Raw genomic sequence first — 27,465 nt, 5'->3', positions numbered from 1 at the left:
AATTTAAAACAATTTTTGAAAAATTTTGTGCTTTCAAAGAGGTTTCTTTAGGCAAAGCAGTTTTCACCTGCACAGTGCAAGAAAACACTTCATTAATTTTTAAACAAGGGAGAAGTAAGAAGCACGAAGAAGTCCTTAAAATGTGCTCAGATTTTGTGATTGAAGTAATTTGTTATACAAGTGAACTGGAATATTGCTTTGATAAGATTAGGAGGTACGCCTCCTACCCTCATCCAGAAAACAAATGGGAGTCTCTAAAGGTCATAGGGAGGGAGCTCTGTTCCTAGGGCTTCCCCAGTTCCCACCAGTTCAGTGGAGAACATAAGGCAGAGAACAACACGTGATATACATTCTACCAGGCAATATCTGAAAATGAATTTAACCATCACCTTCCTCTTCTATGAGAAATTCCTGCCCTTAGTTTATCTAAAACTGAGCAAACCCAGATCAAAACTTATTTATTTTACATTAATTTAATAATTCAACATTCTCACAATTGCATCCTCATTATCAACATATAAACAAAGTCTGTGCTACAACTAATTTGTACAAACCAAGGACTCCAAGACAACAGAAAATACATCGATCATGAGTCTGGTCTCTCTTTACAAGTATTAAAAACCCCTGGAAAGATGCTATTAAAGCCTTCTGTCTCCCCCAGGCCAGACAGAGCTCATTAATTACATCTCAGATAATTGCAAGGAGTCTCATTCCACATTTTGCAGTGGAAGAAAATCAAAATAAAAGAGAAGGCTGAAAAAACAGCTCATTATTGTGCAAGTTTTACAGGTCAAAATCAGAATGATTTCACGGCATTTGTTGGCTTTTTGGAACAGTTCACACTCATCTACTGTTTTAAAAAGGCATTGAAGTCCTCTGAGATAAATAGTGGAAAAAAGTGTGAAATTTACACTTAGAATTTGACGCAAAAGCAGACTGGTTTGGCTAAGCAGAAAAGATATTGAAAATAGTGTCCTTTAATCAAAAAACAGACTTATATGTAACTTCCAAACCAAAAAAATACTGCATTCCCTGTAGCAGTATTTCCTTTCTTTTTATTCATGAAGAACAGAATATACCATGGTGTTAAGCAGTAAACCATCGTGTTAGGGCTACAAAAATTGTGTGCTCCCATGAAATGCAGATGAACCTCCCCTCTGCAAGGGAATTCACCTCTTCTTTGGTTTGCCTGTCTGTCATTCTTCCCAGCTTTTCAGTATTGTGGGCACAGATTACACATAAAAATCAACATGAACAGGATTTCAAGGGCAGAAACTAGAGCAGCTATCCAAGGAAAAAAGAAGCTGTACTTATGGCATCTCTCTGGACAGTTTTTGATCAGAAGTGATCAAATACATTCAGTTGAGATAAAAATAAGCTATTTTTTTCTTAAAGAAGGAAAGGGCCTAGGAAACTCAGGTTAGAATATTACTCTGTACATTTTCATGAGTTTTTTTTTTATTTGAGGGAGATAAGTGTACACAGTACTTACTCCAGAAATTTTGTTTTAAGTCCTTAACCCAATTTGGTAATTAGTATTTTAGGCATCTGGTACAATTGATCACTCTAATTAACTTCGTGCAATAAACTGAGTTTCTACCTTTTGATCCTGAGTATCTGCTGTGATGTGGTCTGTTTCCCCCTCCTCTAGCTCTCCCATCTTCACAAGATTGACTTCAATGGTACCAACTGTCTTTCCACCATCAGATGTTCTGGAAAAAAAAAACGACCCATGACACTGGGTCACTTGCAGCATCAAATTCTTTCAATTAAAATATTATCAGTAAATACTTCGTGCCCTCTCTATTCTGTAAAGCTGCAGTCACCTGTCTTGAATTGGTTATTTACCATCACAAATCAAATGTTAACAATGAGGCAACTTCTCAGGACAATGAAAGTTTTTATCACAAAACTGAGGATGGGTAAGTGCTATAAATGGTGCATGGATCCAAGAACACTGCCAAGTTTTCATTCTAGACCTTATCCTGTCTGTGGACCATTGGATATAAAGGGCTGTAACACTGCACCAATATTCCACTTAGGATCTGCAATCCCACTGCAGAGTACTGGCTTTGCTTCCTAACAATCTGCAAAGAAAGGACATAGTGTATTAATAAAACCCCTGCAAAACCAAAACAACAAAACTAATTTGAACATCACATTTCCCTTTGTAATCCCTCCACAGAGAAATTATTCAGAATCCATCCCATTTCTTGAACTGTATGGGAATGGTGGTACAGTTACAGGCGAATTCCTTTATTATCATCTCCATAAAGAGTTTACTTTCAATTAATCAAAACCAAATAACAATTCAGATGTACATCTCCAAGAAAAGAGTATCATTGACTACCTTTTGGAAGAAACAAGGGTTTAAACTCCTGAAAGATACCAAAATACTTTTTCAGCTTTCACTGGCAGCACAGCACCAAGGTTAATGGCACAGTCTATCTCCCCTGGCTTATTCTGAACAGCTGGATTTTTTGAAAGGAATGAAAGAAGAGTAACAGATCATTTCATAATAATGAGGAAAGGGTAACAAAAGGCACCAAGCAAAAATAGGCAAAAAGGAAATTATGAGAATAAGTTCAGCACAATTACAAAAACACAGCGAGGAAGAAGAATCAAAACAAGTATGTGTGGGGCAATACTGTGTATTTTCTGAGCAGTGGAAATGCAGATTGATGAATCAGGAAAAAAGAATACACAGAAACGTTCAATGTCATAAAATCATAAAACCACAGAATAATGGAATATACTGAGTTAGAAAGGACCTATTAGAGTAAACAAGTCCAACTCCTACAGTAAAATCTCAAAAAATAGCTACCCCTAAGCTTCCAAATTAAATAATTATTTTCCTTGAAAACCATTAGGCTTTAATATGCACTCAGTAGAATACACTCATCTTGCAACTATGCAAATCTGGTCATCTATAAAACCTTGCAAAATAAACTTAATTCTTCATATTTTACATGTGTAAAACTTCATCTGCTCTAAGCCAAATTAATTACTGATAATAAAGAAACTATTAAAAATGAACCAGTTCCAGATAGTTTTGCAATTGAAGAAGCATATACTAATTAACAAAGTATCCAGAAGAAAAGTAATGTCTTCAGTGTCCAAATGGTGCTTATGAGCAGAAGTATGTAATAATTTTGAAATGCATGAGAACAATTTAAAGGCCTTCTGAATGAAGAACTTCCCCTAGGTTGCTACAGCCTTGTGGTTTGACTTCACTTCTTTTCTTCTTCTTGTGTCAAACTGGCACCCAAATTAGGCTCTGCCAACAAATGCACTACAGCATTCCCAAGCAGAAAGGGAATACAGCAGATGTCACCAAATCACACAGATCTTTAAAAGCCAAAGTGTGTGGTTATAAGACTGAAATTTTTTCATCAGCTTAAGGAGTTCTGATCAAAGTGTCAAGTGAATAAACTGACCCAAGCCAACAAGGCCTGTTGCTCCACTAAAATGGAAATGCTACACTTTCCCAGTCCTTGTCTCTTGTTCTTTAGAATCCTAAATATTTCCCTTGCTGCTGTTATTAAAAGCTTGGCCCCAGTATGACAGTGAGCACTGCATGGCTTGCCTGCATGAGGAGTAATACGTATTTTGTATGGGTTTAAAAACAGTGATTGATGTAATTTCACTTTTACATATTTTTTATTATTATTTTCTTCTCAAAATCATTCCTGTTCTGGTCTAATACATGTGCAATATTACAATCGGGAACATGCATTACCTGTAAGAGAAGGTAATGCAACACAATAAAACTAAACAGTGGGACTTGTTGCATTGTAGTTGCACTTCTTTATCCAGTTCTTATCTTCCCAAACAGAAATATAAAGACACAATTTAACAAAAAAAGCCAACAACAACAAAGCCACCAAATCCCAAAACCAAAGTTTCTTTTGAATGCTATAGGCATACAAATCAACAGAGAGCTCTATAAATGCCCAGGGCAAAACTGCTGTGAGCAGTGTCGGACTCTGTGATTTTAAAAACACCAGCAGTGCGTGACAGTCTTCAACTACTTGAAGACATGCATTTCAAACTTTCCAGTAATATGAGATTAAAATTTCACTTGAAAGAAAATTAAAAAAGAGAAACAGAAGTGATGCAGTGAGAAAAAAAAAACAAACAAAACAAAAACAAAACCAAAAAACTTAGTGGTCTTTAGTAGGATAAAACTTTAGAACTTTAGTAGGATAAAAACCTGTATAATTTTACTTTGCACTAACACTACTGAGCACACACACGTATGTACACACTTCATGTCCTTTGCCCGCAGAGATGTGAAGAGCCTCACATATACACACTGTTCAACACAGCATCAGAGAAAGAATTACTTGGTTTCAGGATACTTCATAATGCATTAGGATGAAATCAGCTTATTTGCTGTAGTTTAATAAAGCTGAGAAGGACACTCTGCACTCACATGGTGAAGTGAAGATGATCCCTGCATCAAATTGCTCTCAGTCATAAGAGAGGAGATACTATATCCCCACAGAACAAAAGACTGCACCTTAACAACCTGCATAGGGTGAGTTGGGATGTGGGATACTGCAAAGAGAATAAAGCCAGTATCAACATTAAAAGCCCATACACGGGACAAAGTCCACCTGGCTTATGGAGCTGGAAAATTGCTGATATTTTTAATACGCTGGGACAAGGATCAGCAATCATCTGATACCTGTCAGCAGAGCATCTGCATTTGAAATAGATTTCTCTACCATCCCAAGTCCTTAAGGATCCCCAGGTCAGTACTAGCTCCCTCAAATGTGAGGGAAGGAGATAGCCAGTAACACCATGAGCAGCAGGAATTTGTGCCCACCTTATTACTTCTGGCCATAAAGTGTTGACCAAGGCATCCATAGCGGAAGACAGTAATAAGCTAGTGATGGAAAAGTAAGTGAGCTAGATGGACTGAGAACAGCAGTCATTTGCCTCCGATGGTGATCTCATCAAGTCTCATTACTACATGTTGAATATGCAAATTTAGGCCTGCTAATTGGTTCCCATGGCCATACATCTTTTTTCCAAAGAAAAAAAAAAAAAAAAAAGAAAAATATTCAATAACACAAAGAAAAAAAGGAAGCAGACTTCAGGTCTGCATGGCTGTGTTAATTATAAAAGAAAAAGTGACCGCCTGAAAAGCAAACTGCACAACTGAGTCTAGCAGGGAACCCCTTTCTCCAGTCTTTAAACACAATAAATGCAATTAGCAAAGGCTAACCCACTTTGTCATAAAATTAATTTATCCGCTGGTATATTATATTTTGGTATATCCAAGCACAAAAGTATTGTACTTACAGAAAAATGTTTATTTGTGAATTCACAGTGAAGCCTATTACAACAATCGACACTGGTTCCACTGTAATACAATACAACTGTAAATAAAATTCTGTTGCATTCTAAGATAAATAAACAAAATTTTGCAATGCTCACTTCCTTGTGTTTTCATTATTTCAATGCGTAGTTGATTAAGTTTCATGTCAGAACACATTTCACCTCAACTGTATTGGAGATTTGCCTGACTTATAAAGTCAAGCTGCAGTTGACCAGCTTCCTGAGGTGGATGACACAACATGAAGCAGCCAAGAAACAATTTCAGGAGGGAGACCAAGTATGACTAGTTATAGACAGATATCCATTGAATTTAAATAGAGGAAAGCAGCTAAATATATAGCATTTTATAGTCATCATTTGCTAGGGAAGTTATGCTAAAGACATAAATGACTGCAGAAATTACTGCACAGCTTTCCAGATCTCTCTAGTTAGTTAAACTTTGTGAATATTCTACTACTGAAGAGCAGTTACATGTTTTCTGACCCACTGAACTACAAGCTGTTAGGAGAGAGGGAAATTAAGAGGACGTTTTTGTCAAAAATAGCTAGGTTTATCTCCTTTTTTTAAAGAAAGTTCAGTCCTGTCCAAGATTAATGAAAAGAAGACAACTAAAATTAGATATCTAGACAAATAGATATTGTCCAGGAGCTTAAGCATTGACACATGATTGAAGAAGTCTATATAGTACATGATTGACAGACAGAGATACAATCTCCCAGAGAATCTATTGTAGATGCACCTTATTTTTGCAGAGAACACAAGACAGCACTGTTGTCTTTTTCCTCTGCTACTTCTTACATGTAACTAAATGGAAATCATATAAAAATTGCCTAAGATAAAGGAGGCCTTCCTGGAAACAGGCAAACTACCACCACAGGGAAAGGGGCTAATAGAAGTACTGATTGCTAGCTCTTTGCAAAAAAACAGAGACCTCAACTAAGAAAAAAAAAACCCAAAAAAACAAACTAAAAAGCAAAAAAACAAAACAAAAAAAAAAAAAAACCAAAAAAACCCAAAGAAAACACAACCCAGAATTGGGTTATTTCAGTATGCTGTTCTTAACTGAAAGGCATGGTAAAAATTATGCTGTTCTTAACCGAAAGGCATAGTAAAAGATCCTCTAAATTGAACTTAAAAATTAAATCTTCTTAAAAAAAATCAGCTTTTATTAGTAAATTATCAGCCAGTATACCCAGCTCTCATTTAGAAAGAAAAACAAATTTCTTTCATTTAGAAAGAAAAATAAATGATTTTATTTTTTTAATGACACACTGTATCATATAGCAATATTAAGAAATATTCTCCCACTGAAAAATACTTTTGTTGCATTCAACAGCCCATTTTATGCCATTCATCATCACAACTGTATGAGAAAGCTGGAAGCAAGTGACATTACATTATCATTACAAAATGAAACACGCAAGTCTATAGAAAGCATCTCTCTTTTTACTGGAAACTGCAATCCCAAAATTGCTAGTAACTAAATTCCTCTGACAACATCTATTGTGTACACTGAAGTAATTCTACAAATCGACCTTTTTGTCTTTTGATGATTAGCTACACGCGCAGAGATCTACCAAAAACCAGTCAGCCATCAGTTTAGGGCACCTTTATGGAGAAGAAAGGACAATCAAAAGAAAAACTTCTTTTGCAGAGGTTTTGTAACTTGTGTCCCTAATCACTATTAAGGTACAATGGTAGGAAAATGGAATAGAGCTTGGGGTGTCAACAGTAAGAATTTGTACACTCTGCACAAAATAACAGAAAAATACAAGAATGTTCCTTTGAAAACACTTTTATGTTGTTACATTGTACCTCAGAAAGACAATGGAAAGACATAATAACTAAAAAAAAAGGAAAACAAAAAGAAAACTCTGTTAAAAATTAACCAGATGCTATAATTACACCAATTTTTACAGGGCACACCACAGACCTATTTCTGGGTCCTTAAATCTCTACTTTAAATCTAACAAAGGAATATCTCAATCACAGGCATGCCCTGATAAACTCCTATCCAAAGAATATCAATAAGAATTAAATAGAATTTCATGCTTTGACATGCCCATTGATATAGTCTCTATCCTCCTGAGAGGTACTAATACCGCAGGGTGATTAGAGGAAAGCAAGCTTAAATTAGCAGACTGCTCTGGTTAAACTTTTGAAAGGTTAGGATGCTTTTCTTAAAAAAAATCCAACTGATTAAACCCAACCATTTAATGTGTCTGCAAATAAATTTAATCAGCATATTTGTCTTTTAGTGTTAGCTGAACAAATAGGACAACCAAGACTAAAAGTATTAATTACAAACAAATTTTCCATCTATTTCTTGTGAGTTTTCCATTTTAACTTTTTGATTACAAATTGAATGGCTGAGATACAACATACTTACTCTGAAACTGAAGCTTTCCATTCTGTCAATTACTGTGCCACCTGTTGGAGGCAATCTTTCAGATCAAATTTTCAATATGTCAGAGTAGGAAAATTTATCCCAAAGAGCTAAAGACAACTTGAATTCCTGCAAGAATAGATTCTTACAATCAGTAAGCTGGAATTCATTTACCTAGCCATCGATTCCCATAGGGAACAGTCAGTTCACATTTTATCAAATCAGATTTTTTTGTTAGACAAAGTTATCTTTCTGTCAGGCATGGCATTTTCTGTTTGGGAAAAATTAAAATCAAAGTATTTCTTTAACTTTGCCCTGCAAACTACACACTCATATACAACTACTCCTGTTGAAATAGGAAAGCATGTGCCAAAATACTTCAAGAAATTTCCATTCCTAAAAAATCTCTGAATGGGTCATACTTTGCTCCTTAAAACAAATTAAAGTTGTCTTTCTGCGCTCAGGGTAACAAATGTAACACAACTTTCCCACAGCACCTATGTACAACATCCCAGGCACAACATATGCTGGTGTCTCAGTTCTCCCAGTCACAGCTTCTTTCCTCCCAAAATGTTGCCTTTGCAGACACATGGAGCTTGAGCAGTAGCTCTGTGAAGTTTAATTGTACCTTGCCAGTAATCCCAATTAAGCCTCCATTGTACTTGCAAAAATCAGCTCAATAAAATCCCTGCAGTATATAAAGTCCAATTAATTTATTCTGAAAATCACCATCTAAAAGGCTGCCCCTAACCTTCCAAGGTTTTGATTAGTATCTTCATTTATCTTAAGCCATGCAAGACAGCATCAGGGGTGATAAATGATTTTTTTTTCCCTTCAGTGCACAGCTTTAAGATGTATCTGCTCAGCCCAGCCCTAGGTTTTGAACATTGTCTCTGACCCTTCTGCAGCTCTGTACCCTGTCACTGATTAGAGTCGTACGTCACAACCCCCCTACAATTTCAGTATGGCTGCATATAACAGTGAGCTTAGGAGACCACAAGCATTTTCACATGGGAGAATAATTTCAAAAATTAGGACCACCTTCTTTAAGCATGCCTAGTAAACAAACCAAACTGTACACTGTTAATTCTTTAAACCACACACACCAAACAAAACTGAGGCTCTTATGTTCCTTTCTAAAGGAAACTTTGAATGAATATTCCTATGCCAAGTTCCCTGCAATTCTTCCATAGGTTATCATAGTATAAAATTACCTTTTCTAATCTGGCACCTGGGAAGCTTCAGGTTATAGGGTTGATATTTAATTTTGGTGTTTAATTTTGAATTTGTACATGGCAGAATTAAAAGCACTTCAAGTTGTCATTTAATATACCTGATGGAACATGGAGTTAAAAACACAGTCAAGCATCAATCATAGAATTGTATAGGCTGAAAAAGACCTTTAAGAGCATTGACTGAACCCATAAATCCAGCACTGCCAAGTCCACCATTAATTCATGTTCCCCAGGGCCACATCTACATGTCTAATAAATAGCTCTAGGGATAGTGACCCCACTACTTCCCTGGGCAGCCTGTTCCAGTGCTTGATAACCCCTCCTGTGAAGATTTTTTTTCCTGATATCCAATCTAAACCCCACCAGGAGAAACTTGGGGCCATTTTCTCTTGTCCTCTGACTTGCTACATCTTGGGAAAAGAGACCAACCCCCACTTCACAACACCTCCTTTCATGTAGTTGTAGAGGGTGAATAGGGTCTCCACTGAGAGCCTACTTTTCTCCAGGATAACCACTGCCAACTCCTTCAGCCATTCTTCATCTGACTAGTGCTGCAGACTCTTCCCTACCTTTGTGCCATTCTTTGGATGAGAAATTACAAGGGTTAGTAACTCACTGTGATTTACAACAGAAGGAAACACTTACCTGAGGGTAAGGATCAACTGTTGATCCTTTGACTTTACCAGATCTCCTACTCTAAAAGTTGCACAGCCCAGGAAGCTTCGCTACAAATCAAAGCAGAAAGAAAGGATAACATATTCATTCATTTCGGTTACTTCTTTTGGTCTCGCACTTGAAAATTTTTCTTTGGTGCCTAGAAAAATATTGCATTTCAATATAACAGTTTGATACTTTATCCACTAGACACTTTTTTGTGCAGCACAATTATCAGTTTTTATGGGCAGGAACCTTTCTCTTTTCCATTAAGAACAGTCTAACAGCCTGACAAAATAACAGATTGTAAGATGTACAGCCACAGGAAAATTTTCATTCAGTACAAGTATTTACATTGTACATCTATTTCTTCCTATTTTTCCAATTTCTGGATTACAAGAAGTTCTAAGTTTTCGGTGTTTTACCAAAATTGTTCTTGTTACAGTTTTTCCTCAAGCCATTGGCACTACCATCCATGTATTCCAAATATGAATGTATTTGCTAGGAAGGTATTTTTAAATTGAGTACAGAACAAGTTTATTAATAGAAATAATATATTTCTCTAGTTCTTGGCAATGTTTTAAGTACTGTTTTCCTCTATGACCATTGTAACCTATTCACTACATTAAAACTGCAGAGAAATGTCATAATGCAACTAGAATGCCTAAAGTTAAATTAAGCTACATCACTGTATCTTTTTCTTCTATAAAAATCATTCATCATATATTAAAAAGAAAGTACAAAGAGGAAAAAGGGTTAAATCTTCTTTTGCACTTTGGCTATTTTTTAACCTCTGCTCATATCCTGCTCGACATTGCTGAAATCCCATTTTGTCAGCTTGGCCAGCAGTAGTATTTTAGCCTTGGGAAAAATGGGCAAGGAACTAACAGCCTACAGCCATCTTCTATCAATTTATCTTTCAAATATACAACACAATATCACTTGCTCTAAATAAACTGTAATGAGATCGTGACATTATGTTTAATTTTTTGCAAGAAAACAGTAAGAAGGACACAGAGTTTGATATTTATTACATAACACTAAGTTTACTGTTGGAATGGCAAATTAGAATTCCAGGCGAAATTATATACATTGTTGGATATACAAATTAAAGAAGAATCAAGTTGCTCTGAGTCAACAGAGGTTGCCTACAGAGAGCAACGTTCCCTTCAGGGAAAACAGAAAAGAATTTGTCGCTGCTGAGAAGAGTAACTTCCTCTGGTTAAAAAAACCTTTCAGCCAGCTTTTTTTCAGAAAAGCCAGCAGGATGTTGAGTGTTGGAATGCAAAAAATAAAGCTCTACACTAAGGTAAGTTTTCTTCCATATACAATGTACAATTCAAAAACCCATTCTGAAATTAGGCAAGAACCAACACTGCAGTTGGTAAACTGCAAACTGCAGGTCCGCAGTTTGGTAAACTGAGTCATCAGGTATGGCTTGTTCCCATCAATGGCACAGGCTTAGATTTCCTAAGCAGCATGTAAGCAGCAAAGGAAAAAAGAGACAAGTTGAGAGTCTAGGGAAGGCTGGAAAAACAGTGAATCTGGGAAGTGATGAACATGAAGAAAGGAAGAAAAATAATACAGCCACACAAGCAAAGATCAGCAAAGTTAGTTTTCAGTGCCAAAATGAAAGGTGCTTCTACAGAAAAGACATCCAGGTGCAGCACATGGTGATGCACAGCCTTGCTGGAGTGAAGACACAGATGGTTCTGTCTTCCTTTAGATGAGAACATGAGAGTGTTTCTACACTAAAACTCTGTGGTCACACATTTAGCCCAGATTATTTATCTTCTTCCAAGAGCATATCCTTCTTCATACTGTAAGAATGCATTCCACAGCACTGTGTCTCTATGGCAGCCTTTACTCTGACATTTCATGACATTTGAGTGCTTGTATTTGAAACCTGACCATTGGGAAAGGGGAAGAGGGGTATTTGGAATTAAACTGATATAAGGTTTGGTCACCTGGGGCTTCTTTCTGCAGCAAAATAGAACCATAAATATATTTAAGAATCCTAAGTCAGAATCCTCATGTGACCACAGCCAAGAGACAACTACATTGCGCTCATAAAGTCAAGGAGCTTTGGCCATTGTACCCACTAAACATGTCTAAGCATCAGATCTACTTCTCCAGTGTCATGAAATTACAGGTGAATGATTTTAATGGCTTAAAACATTCTACTTAGTTCTCTGTTTCATATTTTTATGCTTATTTAGAAAAAAAAGAAATTCTTTGCTTGACAACACAGAGCTATCTGCAAAATCAAATACAATTTTAAATGATCCCATGACCCAAATTAAAAGAGTTATGCTAATGTTCAAGGGGTTTAATATCAACCTGGAGAATACTTTTTCCATAGTGATTTAGATACCAATAGTCCACCCTGGGGCCTGAACTGGTAGTCTACAAACCAATCTAACTTTGCCCACATGACTTGGAAAGGCTTGAAAAATAGGCTTTAAGCAAAATTACTGCTGTAATGCTAATGGTAGAGTAACGTTCCTTTTGAATTTTGCTAGTGTGCTAGACACAACAATAAATCTTAAGATATGTGCCTTGAGTAGCTTGATAAATAATCTCAGCTAGCCAAAGAGAAGAGTCTCTAAAATAGCTATATGAAAAGTCAAAACATATTAATTATTTTACTAAGATTGAACTTGCTGCCAAACTACAGATTTTTCAAACACTAGCTGAAGTCTTGAAAACTATGCCAAGGAAGACCTAGTAAGGCAGAAAAGTCAACACCTTAGGTTAAAAATTTAAACCCCAGGTGTTTTACATATTTGCAGACAGATCTGATACCTGCAACAAGTGGTCTTTGTTCTTTTATTCAGCTCTAGGAGGACCAACCTTTCCCACCTCGACCAGGTGTCCATATTATCTGGGAGGTTTTAGCCCTCTCAGAAAATTACTTCCCAATACCTTCGTCAAATGCTCTGTAGATCTACACAAAAAAATAAGTCCTCTATATGTTGCCAGTTTAACTTCTGACAACACAAACCAATGACAACTCCTGCTCCAGAATGTTTGATACCCTGCACATGAAGACCAGAAGGTGACAGCCCAGGCTTCCTGAGGCAATGCCATTCCAGACTCTCAATCTCATCCAGATTGCTTGTATGACATTAGCAAGGAGTTTACATGGTTGTGCTTGTCTCAGAATAGCTTCCGTTGAAAAAGATTTTCAAAGAGATGTGAATGGGATTACATCAATTCATGAGACTACCACTCCTGCCTTGATTATTTTATTCATTTAACCAAAAACTTTTGCTATTAAAAAAGCTTCTTAGGTCGTGTTGAGCCCTGAGTGTTTGTGCCTGCCAGTGAGATGAAAAAAAAAAAAAAATCAGTTACTGAAAATAATTGCTTACCCCAACATCTGCTCTTGGTTCCTTGTGATCAAGTAGGACACTGGTGCGGACCTGAGAGAAAGGAGGGGGGGAAAAAGGGCAAGAAATCATTATTTTTTTTGTTGCTGCTTTCCAATTAGAATGAAAGAAGTTCTCATGCCTTTCTTTCCTCATATTTTTGACATTTTGGAGATAAATTTAAATGGAGCTATATATGTATATATAATTTATAATAACTAGTAATTTAAGCATAATATATGCTGGTTCCTGTAAAGAAAGTTTCCTACCACTGCCCTTTTATCATTCTGAACTTTCCTGAGTCTCTAAAGGGAGAAGAGCTGTGTTCAGTTGTTCCTTTCCTAAAAGGAGATTTTTTTTGCTGTAACTTGAGTGACAGAATACTTCATCTAGAGGTGTTATCTGGAAACAAAATTTTCAGCCTCAAGTGAAAGAGCATAGTATATTTAAAAGTATTTTCTCCAAATAAGTACTTGCCTTTGCAAACTGATCTGCAGCAGAAATCCTGAACCTCAGTCTCAGTGTATGACCCTGCCTCCTTCAGACACTTGCTAAGCATCTCTGAGGTGAGAGATGTTTCCTTTCAGAGAAGGAAAGCCTCTATATTCTCCCCTACAAGGGACCTCCTGTTGTCCCCATATTTTCTGCAAGGTGGAGCTGCCACTGTACTCAACTACTTTCATTTCACAAGAACAAGTATGGGATAATCTGACTTCCTTTTCTGTATTTCCCAAAATACAGCACAGGTTGGTGTGTGTGTCTTCAGTATCTTTAGAATTTTACTGTCGAGGGGTGGTTGACAACAAACAATTGATTAAACAGCAAAAATTAGATAGAAAATGTATAAGAAGACCTCTGTGACATCCCTGAGGGCCCGCCTGGGCCAAAACCAGCCCTTTGGAATAACTTGCTATTAAAAGCAATGCACAAGGGAGAATACACTGAGCATGCATATCTGTTTGATAACCTAGCCTAAATAACAAATATTCATTCCCCAAGAACAAACTTTTGGCTTGATTTCCAAGTAAAACTCAAACTCATTTTGTAAATTTCTCTGCAAAAGAGTATTTTTTTTTCCATGCCCTCAAATGTGACCCTCAATTCTTCTATTCTAGCTGCAATTTAGTACACAAAAATAAATACTCCTTTAAAGCAAATATAATTTGTCTGTCTGTTATTCTAAATACATGTTGTGATAAAGCATCAATATAAAGTCTATCACAAAGATTTGACAAAACAGAACCACAGCTTTTCTCGGTCAGCTCTTATCCCTTAATTCCCTATAGTGAGAACATTGTTTTTCTCCACAAAAGCCTGAAGATAGTAAAAAATGCTATAATTAATTTAGTAAGGGACCGCATACTTTAGAAATCTGTGGGAGTCCTCATTTGGATGCAATTTTACATTTAGATTTTCCACACTAATACATTAGCAACTCCAAAGCATTTAGTGATCTACAGATACCAAGTATAAAATATTCAATAACTATATTTGTATCTAAAATTAACCTTTAAATGCTTCAAGCCATGAATGAAAATTAAATTACTGACTTCTTCTTGTTGGTGATACCCATCTTTCCCTTTTGAAGCTGAGGAAATAACTTAGAACAATCTGTTTCTTAAAAGAAAGATGGAGTACCAACACCAGGACAAAAATGCTTTGTCATTTTAAAATGCTAAAAAGCTGTTCTATGTGCCAGCCTCAAAGAAGTGACATCCAGCCTAACAAGAACTGAGTGTTTATATTTTCCAATTATTATTATTATGGCTATTTATTCAAGAAAAATAAACTAATAATGTAGAATTACCATTCTTCTTCATCATTTACTTATGTATTTGTAATCCAGCTACAGTTCAGCAAACATTTTAAAAGATGTACATGGTTTTGTATGATACTAAGTTGTGCTTCACAGTTAAAGTGTCTTTTATGCATACTGAAATCAAGAAAATTCAACACTCATTTAGAATCATAGAATATTAATTCCTTCTTTTGCTGGATAAAATATCAGTTTAGGAGAACATATTTCAGCTTTTCTGACCCAACACAGACAGGGAAAGGGATGTCAACACCGGACTAACCTAGAGCCTTCCATATATAAAAGCATATTCCTGAATTTCAAATGGATTGAAAATACAGAAACCATTCCTGTTGCATTTTGCAATACTTTTTGGTTCAGCTATGTTTGCTTGTTTTCATTTGGTTTTAACCCCTTTATAACAGGTAGCTGGACAGCCAGATGTAACTCTGTCTTTGGTGGGATTGACATTAGATTCTCTTCTCCCCAAAATATATTTTGTTTGAAATTAAATCTAGTATCTTGATACAAGTGTGTGCAAATATATGTAGTTTTAGAAACAGTTTTACTGTCTGATATTTATTAAAAGAGAAGCCACATACGTGGATGTAAATACATAGATGGGTGGTACAGTCTGATCCCTTTCAGGTTGTCTGTTGGTTGAGTTCCTGAACAAACTCTCTGAATGCTGCAATTATTGGGGTATCATTATGGGATGTTCACACAGGCCTCATTATAAACATAACATCAGCTCACAAAAACTTATAAGGCATAAGAAACAAGTCAGTTCTAGTCCCAATACATAAAATGGAAGAGAAAAAAATGGAGATAAATACAGAGGATTTGAAAGGTCAGATATCCTCCTAGTGCATTTCCTGATTAAACAAACTGCCACACTTTTTAAAACCTTGTCACAAATCAACTTTTCCCCACTGGCACCATCTAGAACAACTACAAAATATAAATGCAAACAGAAAGTCAGATTTTAATCCCAAACATCTACTACTCTGTTAGAATTTCAGTTTTTTCATTCTTTGCTCTAGGTTTTCCTGTGCAAAATGCAAACCTCTGAGTGGGGAGTTCATTTACAACTGGGGCAAAGACTAGGCTTCCGTGGAATAGCACACACTACTGCTTTACCTCCCCAGACAAGAAGAGATCACAAAGGCATGCAAGAAAGATAGCTTGTGATTTAGGCTAAATGCAAAAAGCTTTGTGACATTTATCAATTCCTATGAATTTGTTTGTAGAATAAGAGAGTTACCTTTTTATACCACTGTATAAAAAGTGGTATAAAGGCCCATGAGTATTATAAACACAGGTGATCCCGGTGGGAAGAAATGCTGATGTGTGACTCCAGTTCAGAAAGCTGAATGCTTTCTTTATTGTAACTATACTATAATACATTAATATACTCTTTAAAGGAGATACTAACACTACAGACCTACTTTTTCTAACTACCATATCTAACTCACTCACAACTCGTGACCCTCTCTGAGAGTCCAGCCACAGGTGGGTTGGATTGGCCACCAGGGTCAAACAATCCTCAACAGAATCCAATCAAGAAATCACCCCAGGTAAACAATTCTCCAAACACATTCCCCACGGGAAAAACAAGGAGAAGAAATAGAAATTGTTTTCTCTTTCTTTCCTCTATGAAAAATCCTGAGAGAAGAATGTGCCTGCCACATGTGAGCCTATTGGGAAAAGGGCAGTGGCAATGCCCTGGAGGCATGCAATAGGCCCCGGTTGTCCCCCATTGGTTAGGGGGAGACAGAAGGTTTCCCCCACGGTGCTCTGCAGCACTATGCTAATTTACCCCAGTTCTGTATTCCCCATCGGCCGTCCCTACCCCTTTTACCCCTATATGGTCTTGTTCTGGAATATTCCCTGCTCCCTGTTTCGCCATGCGCTAATGTAACCCTGCCTGTCCACCCTGGCACTGCCTATTGGCTCCTGGCCTTTGTACCGCCCCTATGCCCTCAGTTGATTTGCCCTGATGCTTTGCTCCACCCTCTCCTTGACATATTTATACCTTGGACCCTCCAATGTCTGTTGTCTTCTGTCCCTGGACTCCCAGGGACAGATTTCAAGCACTGCTCAAGCACTGCTCACAGGGCCTGAGGCAGTTGGGTCAGAAGAGGAAAAAAAAAAAAATCTCATTCCCATATGAATACCAGAAAACCTGTCCAAAAAACAGTGCTAGAAAAGCCAAGGAAAGAACTTGTACTCTAACCACTTATTTCAGGGGAAACCTGAGAGGACACAAGCCAAGGGTGGTAAAAAGCACATACAGATGTCTGATGAACACCCAGGTCAACTCAGTCTCACTTCAGTGTATGGCAGACAACATGAATTAAGGCAAGTATTACTGGATTGATCAGATGAGCTCAATGGCATCATAAAATTTCCAGAACATGATCTTCTGCCTCAAAATTTCAGCAAGAAAAAAATTCAGTGCCAGACCCTAATTACCCAAAGTTTCAGTGCCAGACCCTAATAACCCCTTGCTGGAACCCCATACAGAAGATCCTCCCGTGTCTCGCCTGCCTGCTAGCTGTGCTATGCTCGAGTGTGTGATTGTCGTGTGCCTGCCCAAACACTTTCCCTCTGGGGACGCTTGCAGGGAAGGTAGCGGCACTGACTGCCTCGCCGCAACACACCACAGCTTGTTGAACCAGGGAGAACACCAGCGGACAACAGTGGACACTCATGATATGCTTACTTTTCTGTAAATCTCATACAGAACAATATGCAATCAGTAATGCGTTTGTCACAGATACATCTGTTAAATTTCTCTAGGCATAGATCCTAAATTCAGCTTTAATGAACTGTCCTTTAGTAGAAGGCAGTTTTGTGTGATTAAAAGGAACGTTTCTTTCAGTCATTTGCCGCTCTCTGAGACACATTCTGACACATTGTCAAAGTACAGAAGATTTATTCACTGTCATTACTGAATCTTTTGTGCCTGCCCTTAATTAAAGCCTTTGTATGTCAGCTGACAATCAGAGGCCATGTTCAGAATGGACTCAAGTTTCACAAATAATGCTAGATCCTTCCCTTGGTTACTGTGGATTTATTCCATCAAATCAACAGAGGTTTCCAGTGACTTCCCAGTATTCACTGCTGTTGGCTGCTCAAATGCACTCTTCTGTCATCACTGCTGTACACTCCTGTCATCTCACAATAACTAAGTACACACATCAGGCAAGGCTAGGCGAGGCAAGATAAAAGAGACTACTGAAAGCAGTCACTGAAAAACTGCCTTGCACTCCTTCAATAAAGCACCTTCCAGGAAAGCATTCCCAACTTCAGTAAAACTGAAGTCGTATGGGAACACAACATGCACGTGCATTAACCTAGAGGTGCTCTGGGATGGCAACCATCTGCACCTTTCTGCTCCCACAGGGAAAAGAACACTGAACACTGCTAACACAGCCATACAGCTTCACAGACAGCTGCTATAGGCAGTCAGCCCCATCCTCACCACCACTGCCTGCCTGCCAGCTGGCACCACCACCCATTAGAGTCCAGGAGTTACTATTTCTTGGAATTTTTCAGTCAAAGAAATTTGCAGCTTCATGTATTTGTGCTGGGTGAGCTGGAAATGCCGAAATTGCTATGGGGCTCTGCAACAACATCAATCAGCTTTTATAGGACAGAACCCATTCCAGTGCATGCAGCAAACTGTTTTTTGAAAGAAGATATTTTGCATTTACCAGCTATTTACTTTCATCATATAGATGAACAATTTGCTAAATAGTTCTGATGCAAGAGTGGTGGGGCAGGAGCTGGATGTTCCTCTAGCTCTGGTCCAGGGTGTTTTCCAGATGCCTTCTGTCCCTTCTCTGTCATCAGAACTGAAGCCTTGTGAAGGCTGACCTAGAACAGAGGCTAGACAGAGTTAAAGAATAAAGTAGGTATTTATTAAAAGGCCTCAGTGGATCCACCTTGGGCAGCACAAGAACCCAGCCAGGGCTACACCCAAGATGAACCCAAAATGGCCACAAAATGGACGACCACTAATGGGGTCTCACAATTTTATAAGTTCTGGTCCATTTGCATATTGGAGTTAATTGTCCAGTTATAGTTTTAGCCCATGAAGTCCCATCTTTCTTGTTTTTCTGTCTTTATTCCACCGTTGTTTATGCTCTTGGGCCTGAAATTTGGATCAGTTGTCCTTGGTCCCCAGCTAGAGAAGGAATTGTTTGGTTTACATACTCCGTGAAGATAGCTTACTAATATGCCCTAATATGAAGCTCAGAACTACACATTAAAGCAGTCCAGAATCTGAAAAATATAAAAGCTAAAACCTGAGGCATCATTTCATTCAGCATATTGTAGTCAGCAAAGTAAAACACTTTCATCAATACTTTGTTGGATAAGTGCTTATTGAATGGAGGACAATACAAATACAGTAATTTCCCACCCTTCAGTGCACAATTATTTCCAACAGTCCACATAAAACAGAAGAGAAGATCTTTTCCCAGTGGACATGCACGTGGTATTGCGGGATTTACAGTTCCAATGGAAAAGCTGATAGGCAGAGAAACTAATCAATGTTAAAACTGAATTAATGATGAAAATTAATAAAGGGAATATAAGCTATATCAAATTAGTGCAATGTTTTATAATAACTATATGTTATTTATTATATATTAATTAAATTTAAACTTACAAAATATTTATATATATATATATATATATATTCCCTACTACAGATAGTAGGGAAAATATGTATGCCCCTATTACTTGCTGTATAGCACCTGACAATTTCATCTGTTTACTTATCTGAAAAGGTCAAACAGAAGGACAGGACTATCTGCATCCCTTCCATAGGCAGTGTTTGAATGTGATTCTTTTGCAGAGCATGGAGTCAAAACCATTCATTTGTGCAGCACTGACACTGTGTGCTACCTCCAGGCACACTCCTCAAGATGTAATGTGAGGATAACAGAAAATACATACTTCTCAGTCTCTAAGAATCTTCATAAATTGCTTTTCTTTCAGACATCTCTACAGCTCAGTATCTTTCTCTGTGTAGGCTGCATCTTTGTGTGCTTTCTAGAGAATGCATAGCACAACAGAAGAATCATGAAATCCCCCAAGCAAAGACTGAGGTTAACAGAATTTAACAGCTTATGTAGGTATGTGACTTGGTGTATGACTAATGAGCAGAAAACCACAAAATCTTGAGTGTTTGATTAGAAATACAGTCTTGTTTATCTATTTTTACAGCTTGGGCATTTGATCTGAATTGCCTTAGAAAACCTCACAGTTCAAAGAGAACAGATTATTTAGGAACTCTCTCCATACTGAGCACACCACAAAAAACATACCAACTCTGCAGCATACACATGGAAGCTGGGACTTCCAAGTGACAGAAAACATCTATACATTAGGAGTGCTTTGGGGCATGCAGCACAGAGTCAGATCTGATCCAGGAAAGCTGATTAACTCAGCATAATTGCCAGCCATGGTAGAGCTGCACCACTTTGCACTGTGCCTCAATGCAAAATGACACCAGCCCTGTCCATACAAGCGTCTGTGTAGCTCAGATTCCAAGCAGAGATTACATAGTGGGGACAGGGCCCAGCTTGGCGTGGATCAGAGCTTCAGCTTCTGGCACTTGGTCTGCAGACCACCAAACACAATTAAGATGTGCAAAGAGGAAAAAAAGGCAGCTCCTGTTATCGGCCTTTCCCCCACGAAGCATTAAGATCACACACACAGAGCTTGCTCCTCAGTACACTGCAAAAAGCCTGAAAATCACAGAGCTGAAAAACACCCTTTTGAAACATACTTGTAACCACCTCCCCGTATTCAGGTCTATTCTATTCCACAGTTATTTGCTTTCATATAGTCAATAAATAACCCATGAAGGCAAAGTCCTAAGATCAGTTTATCTCTCGTAGTTATTGGAAATAAGTAAAAGCTGTCAAATTTAGTCATGTAGATCTAAATAATCTTTAATATGTTGTCAGTGTATGCAATGAAAAAATGGAAGGAAGGAAGAGTTTATTTACCTTCTTAACATAGCACACCACATGAGCACTGGATTCAATTTTCAACCAGTTTGAAACAGCTTTTTTTCTACAGAGAAAGCTTTGTCATGTAAGGTTATGCAACAGATTAGGAGTGCCAAAGAGAAATGGCCTCTATAAATTAGATATAATTAACATTTGAGTCTTAGCATCATGAAAAATAGATGTTCTGCTACTCACAATTAATTTGCTCTTTATTGAAACTTGGGGTCCATATACTCTGACAGTAGCAGTTGCTGTAAAACACTGCTTTTTGGGGAGGGGAAAAAGTTGTGCACAGCTGCACCCAGTTAAACCTTCTTGTGTTGCATGATGAGCTTATCATCATTCCCCTCCTGAACAGCTCCCAGTAAAACAAAAACTTTGCACTGTGCCTCCAGTGCACACTTTGCACCCTGAAGGAACACCCCCAGGTGATGGTTCAGGCATTGCAGGGGCTCAAATACAGCTGTATATAACCGTGTATAACAGCTGTATATAAGTGTATAACTGTGACAGGGAAGGGACACACTCACCCAACCCAGGCCCCCACAGTGACGAGAGCTGACTGACACAGACAGCAGCACATTGCTGTTTATCAGTCAGCCTACTGGGGGTTTTTTTAAGCAGTCGAATTTTTGCAATCAATGACCACTGGTAGCAAGCTAATGAGCTACAGGCTTTTTGCACCATCTTTCAGGCTTTTTTGAACAAAGTCCAATGATGTGATGTAGCCTTCTAAACTCTTAATAGATAGTGAAAATTCTTGGCATTTGGTCAGTTATAATTTTAATAAAATAAAATATAAAAACACATTTAAGTCTGTAGCTGTTACAATCAGCCAGTAAGCCTTACCCCTCCCCACCATAATTTCCAGGAATGATCCCTTTAAAGTCTGTTTTATACTGGGAACAATCTGCAAAATTTGAAGAGTAAAAATACCCTTCAAAGTGCTTGTGATGCCTCCTCTTCCTGGCTTCCTTCCACTGTGAAATAAAATTCACAAAAGGCAAATTCTGGCTTCTGTCAGAAAGCTACAGATGGAGCATTCCTAAGCTCTTTTGGCTCTTCATTTACATGGACCAGCCAATGAGGACTTGTTACTTCCTCAAATCCAAATACCTCAGGCTAGTTACTGCAATGCCACTATCCAAAAATCCCCGAGACAGACTCTACAATCCAAAAAAGGCAGCAGTTAACGGCAGCCAAAGAAATCCAGATGTTCTGACAAATTATATCCCAAAGAATACTCACTCCAGAATGATGAAGAAAATAGGAGATAGGAATACATATGATGGGGGGGGGGTGTTTATCACGCTTTTTCACCCTACTCCCCACACACCCAGCTGTGCACTGCATTAGCAAAACATTACTATCCAGCAATCTCTCAGTCTGTCTGCCTGAGCACCTTGCTCCCCTGAAGCAGCAGACTGTAACCCTAGTGTTCAAGCTGGAATTTCAGGGGAAAATGCCTTCCTAGAATGCAAGATTTGAAGCACTGCTCACAGGGCCTGAGGCAGTTGGGTCAGAAGAGAAGAAAAAAAATAAATCTCATTCCCATATGCATGTCAGAGAACCTGTCCAAAAAACAGTGCTAGAAAAGCCAAGGAAAGAACTTGTACTCTAACCACTTATTTCAGGGGAAACCTGAGAGGACACAAGCCAAGGGTGGTAAAAAGCACATACAGTTGTCTGATGAACACCCAAGTCAACTCAGTCTCACTTCAGTGTATGGCAGACAACATGAATTAAGGCAAGTATTACTGGATTGATCAGATGAGCTCAATGGCATCATATAATTTCCAGAACATGATCTTCTGCCTCAAAATTTCAGCAAAATTTGAACTTTGACTGTGAATATCTGACAAAATAAATTGAAATCTTTTTTTTTATATATATATACTGAATAAACAGTCTTTTTTGAGTATGCTAAAGTCTGTGTTTCATAATTTGCATTTATTACTATAAAAGTTGCATTAAGAAATTTTATAAATTAAACATGATGCCATTTCCACTGATAAACCAGTTACAAGAAACAAGATTTATATTAGCATCTTGTAGCGATATTTCCAACACTCCCAGTTCCTTAGTAGATTGCAACATCTACTCAAGTGACAAAAGGTTATTCACGTATTAAACAGGGAAAAAGAGTCTTGGTGCCTTAAACAAGTCCAGACCTTTCAAGACTCTACACAAAATATCCCTGTCTTCTGACTCATGGCAGAAGCTGAAATGAAGAACTCAGAATTTAACTTGTTGGAGCAGTCACATCCCCAGTACACGAACCTCCAAAGTTCCCTTGAGAAGCTGGTATTATCCCTGTGCCAACACCTGAGCTGGGGGCCTTAAGTTCAATATTTTGAAATAGTTATTTTTATGTGAGGTACCAAACTAACCAAATATCAGCTCTCATAGAAGCAAACAATGGCTTTAAAATCACCCCCAAAAAACACTGAAGATTTTATCCCTCACTCCATGTTTTATGGTAACTTTTTAACATAAATTTTTAGATTCTAAAATGAACATTTTAGAGCAATTAAGCTCAGCCAGTCAGTCTCGACCTTTTAATTTCCCACTGGGTGTCTCCAACTAGGAATTTCAGCAGTAGATTTTGCCTGCAGCTACTGCTGCAGGTAGCTGCAGCAGTAGCATCACCAGGAAGAACTTTTGTGAAGACTTAAAGGGACTCACATTGATTCCCTACAGTCTGTGCTAGGTCTACAAGCAGAGCCATCCATCAGTAACCAGGACATCTGTGAGACATCGAGAGAAGTAGGGAAAGCTGCGTATGAAAGAATATGACTGGAGCATACATTTTCTGACTAAACCCACTCCCCTCAAAATCCATCATGGGAGTATGAAAAGCAACCAAGAGCCTGCTATTTTCAGTAAAAAAACCTATTAGCAACACATGATCAGATTTGTCATCAAATGTTCATTTTCAGATTTTTTTTTTTTTTAGTATTTCACTGTCACAGACACCACATAATAAACCCCCCCACCCCGTTTTTAACTACACCTTGAAATTATTTTAATTTCTTCTCCCTCCCTTCTGACTGGAAGGTCATTCAAAAAAATTATTGCAATATTAGTTCAGAGTCATTTTCTAATCTACAGCCCATCATTATTCATGGCAAGTTTATACGCCTTTGCTCTTCTGCCAACATGGCCTTTTAGATAAGTAATTATTTTCTGTTCCTCATATTGGTCTCCTAATGTATTAATAAGAAAGGAATCATATGCCCTCTCGTACCTCATTTTGTTAGGATAATAAGCCAAGTTTTTCCAATACACTGTCATACAATAAGCTCTCCTTTCCCCAGATCACAGCATCTGCTCCAGTCCCATTCATCTTTCTTAAATACAAATGATCTAATTGCTGCCAGCTTTCCGGAAGAGGCCTAACCTGAGTGTATGAAACGGAGTTCCCTGGATTCATCTGGGAATCAGTTCTGTTTCCCTCTCTCTGCTGCATTAGATCCACTGCTCAGTTACACTTTGAACAACTAATTTACCTATGTTTTCCTTCGCACAATTTGTATCTGACACATTAAGTATTTGTTCATCCAAAAACTTCATGTTATTAGAAAAATACACTCATGTACTGAGAAACTACTGTATTTAATCTAATTTGTATTATTCCTGACTGACTTGAAGTAGTTCCTTGGGTAAAGAGTTGTATCAGCTGGCAAATCCTTTTTTTTAGGAGAACTAAGGGAAATCTCTGCACACACCAAACTTTTCTCTAACACATAGAAGCTGAAGGACTCTCACATAAATATCCACAAAAGCAAAGAAAATTATATTCATCAATAAGGATTTTTCTTTTGTTCTTCTGACAGTTTGTGATAAAGTTTAAAAAATAGTTGAGGCTGAGGTCTGGTGGTAGTGTTACCTAATGGATAGGAATTCACTTCTCTTTTAGGGGATTAGGGGTAAAATTGCTCATCAGATTTACTGTGGTAGAAGGCATAAATATATTTTAGACAGATCAGCGGGAGTCCCTAAATATTTGGGGCTTCCTACAAGCTCTGCTTTCTTTGCCTTTATACACAGGATCTATCTATTCATAAAAGTCTGATTTAACAAGATTATAGCTGCACTTCCATAGATAATGGCCCTTCCAACCTGTGGAACTGCAGTACTCTCAAGAGAATTACTGTTGTGTCCAGGGCTCCCACATGCTTCATCCACATTTCTAACAATCCACGCTTGAGGGGAGCAAGGAATTTTCTCAGAAGAACTTTCAGAAGATCCTGGGAAAATAAATGTTCCCAACTATCGAAATACAAACATTTCCAAAGCTATCTAAAAGGAAAAAATGTGCAACTTTTTTTTCACTTGAGAAAGTATTTTTTCTTGGATTAAAACAGTCAAACCTGCATAGCAAGAATTAAACTCTTAAGTACACAAACGCTGAAACACAAAACCTCCTGATCAGCCATCTTTAAACAGGTTTTGATAGTGCTCTGCCTTTTGCTCCCTGTCTCCTGAGATGAGAAACTGAAAGGAGTTTTTATTTATTTATTTATCAATCAAATAAATTCACTGCAGGCTTTAGAAGAAGTTTCAAGACAAATGTGTAATCTCTCCCACAATCTAAAGTAGTTTCTGCTTTAAAGGAAGAAGGAGGTATGACTGGAAATGGGTATCTGTGTGGGCCTATTTCACTATGCAGCAACCTAAGCATAACTTTGTACCTACAAGAGAAAGTAAAAAGCAGATTTCACGCAGTACTTTCTCTCTCCTGTAACAGAGACAGGTTTATGTGAAGAGCACTTCATTTTTCTATCAGTGATACTCTATTCATAATTACTTCCCCATTAAACACGCATGATTTTGCTCTCAAACCCATTTCACAGGAAGACTGGTTTTCCTCACCTGAGTATGTGGCACTGTGCTTAACTGCCACATAAAGATGAACCTTTTTCTCACACTACAATGCCAATTTTACTTTTTTTAAAGCATAACTGCAATCTGCAAGACATGGTAATCCTTTTCTACAAGCAAGATCAAGCTCTTGCAGAGATGTTACTTAAAACCAAGTAAGTTATGAACACCCTATTTTCAGACTGATAAGTAGGCTCAGGAAAGTTGATAGTCACAGATGACTGAACTAAGTAATTAAATTCTGATTCTTACGAAGCATAAGGTGTGAATAAAGACATTAGGTATATGTTTTTAAGCAATCATTTTGCTTCTTTCAGAATTAATATTCTGAGGATGCAGAAGGATTCTAAGGTTCAGAGTAAGCCCCAAATATATTTAAATATTTTCACTACTTAGAAAAAAATAAAATAGACTTTTTTCAGAACCTGAGAAGTGGCCTTTTTTGGTGAACTGTTTCAGTAATGCTTTTTCTGCAAATAAAAAGATCTATCTATTAGGAACAATACTGTTGGCAAAGCTGTTTAGTTCTGAAATTTGACCACCATGCTTCTATTTCTAGAAATTACTTACAGATTATTTCTTCCTTTTATATTGCATCTTCGTATTTGGAAATTCAGCAAGATACTGTTTTCTGGGAAAGACAAGCTGATGTGAGATGGAAACAGACACTTTTCTCAGTCCGTGGTTCCTTCAGGAACTAAGGAAAGCTTGTGCTCCTGCAAATTTCTGTGTTTTCTCCATCATACCTGCTTATCTAACAAAAGGCTACCAGCTCATACGGACCCTTAGCTCACCCCCAAACTGCCATATGTAGCGTAAGAAAACAGATACTCTCTGTGGTATTCCTTGATGTTTAAAGCCAAGCCATCTCGATTGTATCCCACCAGAAACATTTTCTGAGAGATATCCAAACACCAGCCACTACAGCTTATTGAACGAAGGAGCCACAACCAGATGACAGAAAAGTTATGGCACAAACTCCAGTAATAGCATTACCCCCTTCATATTTTATTTCTTTTTTCTTTTTGCATTTATGATGCTCAGGATATTTTTTCACTCTCACATCATTTGTTGCTCCCAGCAGTGCTCTGCTGAGATGACAGTGCTTGCTGAGTCACCATTTACTCCTTCAGCAAATGACAAAAAATAATGTGGCATGCAGAGATTTCAAGTCAGCATTGTTTCTCAGGATATGTGCAAATTGACGGCAAGAATGGTGTAAGAGATAGTCCTAAGTTCCACTCATTTTTACCTCATGATCATCGCAATGGCAGAGACTGAGATCCTGAAGACCCCGGTTGGAGTTCTGGCCTGGTTGAGGTGGATGCTCACCAAGTGATTGTTTGCAGCTGTGTTTGCTGTCACCATGCTGCACTGCTTCGAGCAGGGTCTGGCAAGGAGTGGCTTGCTCTGTATGCTTACACCTGCTTCACAATACTCAAACCCATGAATTTCCCCACCTCTTGGCCAAATGAACTTTCTGGGGCAACTCTGGTGATCTCCCACGGAAGATCCCTATCTGCCTCACGACCACCGTGATGGACAGAGATTGAAGCTCCCTCCCTGAGACTGAGACACCTATAATCCTAGCACAGGGGCGCTGACCTGACTGAAGCAGGATGTTTGCCAAGCGGTGCCTGCAAGTGGACCAAGAAAACAATGGGTCTTGCTCACTGCTGAAATTGACTTGCCCTGCTTTGGAACGTGGACTGTTTTACAATAGACTCATTTCTCCATTACCTGTTCCCCCCACTTGGCAGAGGAC

The 27,465-nt window shown here is 38.0% G+C and overlaps 1 protein-coding gene across 2 annotated transcripts in view; it reads right to left on the bottom strand.

Moving 5' to 3' along the window:
• The window catches only part of INPP4B (inositol polyphosphate-4-phosphatase type II B), a 321,293-nt gene that overhangs the window by 142,786 nt on the left and 151,042 nt on the right, over positions 1-27,465 (bottom strand). For both annotated transcript variants that reach the window (XM_068188034.1, XM_068188035.1), the window contains 3 exons: positions 12,996-13,046; positions 9,613-9,692; positions 1,601-1,712 (listed from right to left, as the gene is read on the bottom strand). In XM_068188034.1, coding sequence (XP_068044135.1) covers positions 1,601-1,712; positions 9,613-9,692; positions 12,996-13,046 — 243 coding nt within the window. The remainder of the gene's footprint in view (positions 1-1,600; positions 1,713-9,612; positions 9,693-12,995; positions 13,047-27,465) is intronic.

Source organism: Anomalospiza imberbis, chromosome 4 (assembly GCF_031753505.1).
Source record: "Anomalospiza imberbis isolate Cuckoo-Finch-1a 21T00152 chromosome 4, ASM3175350v1, whole genome shotgun sequence".
Classification (NCBI taxonomy): Eukaryota; Metazoa; Chordata; class Aves; order Passeriformes; family Viduidae; genus Anomalospiza; species Anomalospiza imberbis.
The sequence above is the reverse complement of the archived record's forward strand: the minus strand, read 5'-3'. Positions and strand labels throughout refer to the sequence as shown.